Source organism: Rhinatrema bivittatum, chromosome 6 (assembly GCF_901001135.1).
Source record: "Rhinatrema bivittatum chromosome 6, aRhiBiv1.1, whole genome shotgun sequence".
NCBI classification, from domain to species: domain Eukaryota; kingdom Metazoa; phylum Chordata; class Amphibia; order Gymnophiona; family Rhinatrematidae; genus Rhinatrema; species Rhinatrema bivittatum.
In genome coordinates this window covers 259,899,120-259,905,119 of record NC_042620.1, presented here as the reverse complement: position 1 = coordinate 259,905,119, position 6,000 = coordinate 259,899,120, and the positions used below count along the sequence as shown (strand labels likewise).

Below are 6,000 nucleotides of genomic sequence, written 5' to 3'. Positions count from 1 at the left end.
GGCCACTACAGAGACATAAGAATCCACCGAGGGATATCGCAGCAACTCCAAACCCTCCTCTGGAAGAGGATAGAGCTTATCCATTGCACGCCCCACCCGGAGCGCACCCTCGGGGGCCTCCCATTCCCGCAGGATAAGGAGCTTGAGCATGGGGTGGAAGGGAAAGGCCGAGGCCGGAGCCCCCCCAGGACCGGGTTTATATCCTTAGGAAGCGAGGCCATGAGATTATCCACGGAGGGACTCTCCAGACCCAGCTCCTGCAGAACAAAGGGCAGGAGGGACTCCAATTCCTCCTTACGAAAAAGGCGAAGGGCTCTGGGATCATCCCCCTTAAGGGGGGGGAGCATCTGCCGAATCCGAGGAAGCGGCGGGGTCTGAGGACCCGGGAGACACCGGGGGGGGGGGGGGCACCCACACCCGAACTGGTCCCTGGGGCTCCGCAGCCGGTCCGGCGGTCAACGGCGCTGAGCGAGGGATTTTTGGGGGGGGGACGACGACAAGGGGGGGGGCTTTTGTCCTGCTCATGCAAGCTAGCTAAATAAGATTTGTGCATGAGGAGGACGAAATCTGCTGAAAAAGGGACCCTGGATTTGACGGTGGGGGGCGAGGAGGGGTCAGGACCCCCTTCCTGGGGACCCGCGGGGGCCAAATCGGGGGTTAAATCAAAAAAATCTGGCCCCCCAGCCCCAGGGAGCACTGAAATCGGCCCCGACGAAAAATCCACTATGGCCGCCATTCCCGGGCTCTGCCGACCCAGGAAAGGCCTGGCCATGCCGGGAGGAGTGGAGCCCCGGGCTAAATTTGCTTGTCCTGCCGAGGAGGAACCTTCCCCACCCAGCAGGCAAGCAGTGCAGAGACCCTGCCGCGAAAAACGCGAAGAGGGCAGCCCACAAGAAAGGCAGGCTGCCTGCCGGGACATAGCAGAGCCGCGGCTGAAGAAAAAAATGTAGAAAAAAAGGTTTGATTGACAGCCTGCAGGGCCGGAGAGAGCAGGAGGGAAACCTACTGCCTCCTGCTAGTCTGGCTGCTGGTTCAAGGCCTGTTCTGACCAGAAAAAATAAAAAATGCTGGTCAACTGCTGCAAATAAGTTAGAGGTAGGTGAGTACCTGCAACTTATTTAAAGTTTAAAACTTTTTTTTTTTTTGTTTGTACTGAGCGCAGCAGCAGGTTCAAAAAAACCCTCTCGGCAGCCAGAAGGGGGAACGAGACCCAGAGAGACTCGGTCCCCACACCTGGAAGTGTCCACGGACTCAGCCTATGCAGGGAATACCCCTCCTGCAAAAGGGGCAAAGGCCCCCTGAGCCGGGCAAGAGCTGAGAGACGAAACTGTCTCCCACACAGAAAGGGAAAAGCACTAAAAATAAAAGGCAACTTCCCTTCTCTGTTTCTTTCTTTCTTTCTTTTTTTTTTTTTTTAAAACAAGCGAGAACCAAAAGAAATACTTGCTTGAGCCTAGCAAAGACAGATAGAAAAAGGCTGACTAGCCTACAGCAGAGAACCGAAGGGGAGATGCTGCACCTGCTGGAGACAGACGAATACTGAAGGGTTAGAGCAGAGCTTTCCAAACTGTGTGTCGGGACACATTAGTGTGTCGCCTGCAGTGTGCAGGTGTGTCGCGCAAGCCCGGTCAACTCTGATGCGAGTTTGGGCTTTTTTTTTCCTAGAGATTCACTTTTTTTTTCAGTTTATGGGTTGCTTATTATTGGGTGATTTTTGCTGTCAATCCCGTTTTTTTGGGGGGCTTGGTGGGTGGAACGAGCCCAGCCATCCTTGCATTGGCTGCTGCTGCTGATGAGGCCTGGCCATGAGGAGTACTGACTGCAAGCAGCAGTGTCTGGTGATCATGGAAGGGAGTGAAGCACTTAACTGGCAACAATCAAAAAGACGAGGTACATGAGTGTGGGGGCCAGACATGTGCTGGGGGGAGAGAGATGAGTGAGTGGGGGGCAAACGTGCTGGGGGGACAGACATGTGCTTGAGAGGGAGAGATATGAGTGTGTGGGGGCCAGACGTGCTGGGGGGAGGAGAGAGATGAGTGTGTGGGGGACAGACAATTTGTTTTATTATTGTTTCTCATAAATTATAACAATAACATGAATCTTGGAATATATATTTTTAATATAAATTTAAGGTTTTCATGAGATAGGTTGTGTCGTGAAACATTTTATTTATGTATATATTTAAGGAAACATACATAAATTGTCGAAATATGTTTCGTTCGTTTAACCTTTAACCTCTGGTTTACTAGTAGACTGAATTACCGTGTCGTGAAATTATGTTTGTCTAAAAAGTGTGTCACCAACATGAAAAGTTTGGAAAGCTCTGGGTTAGAGGATAGGCTCTGTCCTGATATAGGGCATCCTTCAAGTTTTAGTCTGTCTCTACCTGCTGGAAAGGAGGATCAACCCACTGTCTGGACTGAACCGGGTACGTACAGGAAAGAGAGGTTGGAAGTGTGGATGGATATGTGTGGGTGCACACTTGGGATGGGTACACGGAGACCAAGGGTGGGAAGAGAGAGCAGAGCTAAAATCAGGGGAGGGAAAAGGTGGGTGGGGATATAAAGGGAGAACAGAGCTGGTGCCATGGATGGACATCTCCCTCTCCTCTGAATCCCAGAACTTCCTGCTCTCTATTCTCAAATTCTGTAGCCCTTTTCAAGATGTCAGAGCCTCCTTCCAAACTCCCACCCCAAAATCCCAAAACCTTATCTTCCCTCTTTCTACCCTTCCTCTCCCCAATTCTCCATCCCTTTATTCTCTCAATCTCCCCTCTCTTTTCCCTATATCAACACCTGAAATTTACATGCATAAAACTCCCAAAAGAACCAAATAAATTACTGACACAAAGTGTAGTAAAAACATTGTATTTTTATTATGCAAAATAGTCTATGCAAAACGTTTTAAATATATGCAAATGTATCGCATAATTGCCATAGAATTTGCTAACTTGCAGCAGGAAACTGGGGCCTCGGACTGTTCACAACCCTTAAAGGGGGCAGGAGGGAGCAACAATTCTCTTGCAAGGACACAACCATTTAAAGCCCATGACTGGAGGGATCTAGGGGGCACCCTACTGCATGGCTCTGCCTGGGGACTGTCACTAATGATTGGCTGGGTGCAATGTTCCCTCAGAGCTGCACAAGAGTCCACCACCATATTCTGTCCAGCATTATGTGGCCATATCATCTTTTCCACAGCATGGGACAGCCTACCCACCCTGCACAATTCTAATCACAAGATGGCTGCGGCACATCTGGCAGTGGACTCCCATGCAGCTTTGAAGGAACATTTTTTGGGGGAAATCAGGATATGTCACAGGTGTGAGGAAGTTTCGGGCCAATTCTTGCAGGATTTTTTTTTAAACATTCTGCCTTCTGAGAGCTTCAGTCCTGTTGTGCTGCATGAGTGTCTACAAACCTCACAATGCACTACCATCAAGGCAGACTCCCCCGACCCATATGCCCTCTTATTTAGAATTGCCAGCTACACTGTCAACACAAGTTATATTCCAGGCCTAAAGGAATATTACTAAAGGAAGAAAGAAAGTGAATAGTTTGAAATAACAAGGCTTCACTTTAAATTCAAGAATAGCTCTATGATAATAATGTAAGGTTGAGGCGGAGCTAAAACAGAGCCATAACAGAAGGGGAAGGAGAGATGAGCAAAAATGCTGCACCAGGATACCAAAGATTAAAAAAGCCTTTTATTTACAAAAAAAATTATTATTATTATTATTTTTTTTTTTTTTTTACAGAATACAGGATCAAAATCTATCTGAACAACCTTTCATAGCATGTAGAACATGTTTCTGAAAACATATGAGAGATTCACAAAACCCCCTTTTTTTCCCATAAGTGAAGCAAAGAGGTACAAACAGAGAATACACTAGTCACTCTCCCCACTGTCACTAATGATACCCTTTAGAGTGGACCATTCCATGAGCCTCTTCTTCCTGGGTGGATCTTCCCCTTCCTCTGAAGAGTCAGAATAAACTGATTTTTTATAGTTCTCTTTGGGAGGGGTGCCCAAGGCAGTCTGAAAGGTATTCCAGATGTTTCTACGCCGTAGGCGGCCTAGGGGGTGAGAGATAAGATGAGATTAAAAAAAAAAAAAAGTACGTTTTCTCCTCCTTCCATATACTCAAGCTCTGCCAATGCACCTCAATCCTGCCCTGCAAATTTTTGTAACACAAACACATTACACTGAATAGATCCCATGTAATTAAGTGTTCAAAGACATAATTGATCTAAGAAATATATATAAAAAAAACTTTAATCCCCAATCCCAAAATAAACAAAATCACAATAGCGTGTTTCATTATTCCTGAAATGTTTTTCTTGAGTTTTTCCAGTTCACTATTTGGAGCTATTAGCATTCACAATTCATAGAATGACTGACACCCTATACATCTTTAACCAGACACTTAGCTCTTTCGAGATATATGTTTCTTCTAGGGGCAAAGATTTCACCTTACTGCTCCTCAAGAAGGAGACTTCTCTTGTTAGAAGGAGCAGACATCTCCCAATTTAAGGGGCCAATGCAATATAAATCACAGAAAGCGGGCGCTGAAAAGTCAGCATCCGCTTTCCTAACGTGTGCATGGCGCCCGCAAGGGGGGTGCCATGCAATATCTAAATTAGGGGGTCGCGCTAGCAAGGTACTAGGGTCACTTACGCGACCTTAGTGCCTCCTTGCTAATGCAACCCCGCCGCGGCTGCTGGTTATGAAGACCGACGCAGGTAAACTAGGCGTTGGTTTCTATAACCTGCCATTTGCCAGTAATGAAAATGGACGCTGAGTTTATTGCATGTGATGAGCGCTATTACATTCACTCCGCGTCCCACGCAGGTTAAATAGGCGCTAATCCCCCTATTGCATTAGGGGGTGGATTAGCACCTATTTAACCTGCATCGGAGTGCGGGTTATACAGTGCGCTCGGCTGAGCACACTGTATTGCATCGACCCCATACTAAGCCCCTGTAGCACCCAATAGGAGGTATAATTGGCCATTGTCTTGCTGTTCTGTGGCATGATAAGTCTCCCCAGTCACAGCTCTGAAATGGTTTCCAAATGGCAGCTTACTCGGCACTGCCTCCAGTCACTGACACCTGTCTTTATTCAGTGCTGCTCTAAACCATCCAGAGCTCTGACTGGTGCTTTTCTCAGACATGGTTTTCTTCACATCACCTTCTTTCAGAAAAAGATGTCAGCCCTGTCTCTGCTCTCCTCTTGCATCAATATGAGATGCTTCCTTAGGAGTCAGAGATATTTATTCTGATGTTCCTTTTTGTCTCATCCAAGTACATCATCCTTGAAGCTCACAATGTTTTCTACATTTTCCAGGATTCAATTCCTACAGATCTCTCGGTTGGGCTGCTAAGTAGTTGGGCAGCATATGAAAAGTGAGGATCCTCTATTGACGAGCCTATCATTGACTCATGGGGCCTTACAGGCTGCGTAAAAGAATTCCTACTTGTTATACACAGATCCATACAGAGATGAAATGCTGTAAGAAACCAAATTTAGAGTGTCACTGTGGCTAATCTCTATAGAAAAATCTTCTCCTCTCTGTGCTAATAAAGAAATGATTTGGAAAGTGAAGCAGCAGATAGTCTGTCACATAGCCCCCACCAGGGAACAACATTTCCCTGTATCACATCACAAACAAGGTACACCTCAGATTTTCATAGGCAGTATCAAGTTGCTATGCAACGGTTGCTAGGCAACTTTGCCATCATCCTCTAATCTCAGGAACAGAGCATGCCCTGAAATTTACACATTTCAGTGTAGTACAGTCCTCCTGCCAGTAGATGGCATTAGTGTTACCTATTTCTCTTCACTCTCTCCCCTGTCCCCTCCCCACCCACACCTATGGATTTGTAGTTCTGACTTTCCTAAGATAAGCAAGAGCACAAGTCTGTGTGTGTGATGGAGTAAAAGCAGGACTAGATTAGCCTGGCCAGAAAAATAATGGAGCCAGTCTGAAACCTTAGGTAG

The 6,000-nt window shown here is 46.7% G+C and overlaps 1 protein-coding gene across 2 annotated transcripts in view; it reads right to left on the bottom strand.

Annotated features, from left to right (window-relative positions):
- Positions 1-2,853: 2,853 nt before the first annotated feature.
- HIRIP3 (HIRA interacting protein 3) overlaps positions 2,854-6,000 on the bottom strand; it is an 81,793-nt gene continuing 78,646 nt past the window's right edge. The window contains exon 7 of one of the 2 annotated variants that reach the window (XM_029606947.1): positions 2,854-4,076. In XM_029606947.1, the coding sequence (XP_029462807.1) occupies positions 3,889-4,076 (188 nt within the window). In that variant the 3' untranslated portion in view covers positions 2,854-3,888. The remainder of the gene's footprint in view (positions 4,077-6,000) is intronic. The other variant, XM_029606948.1, reaches the window with a different exon arrangement.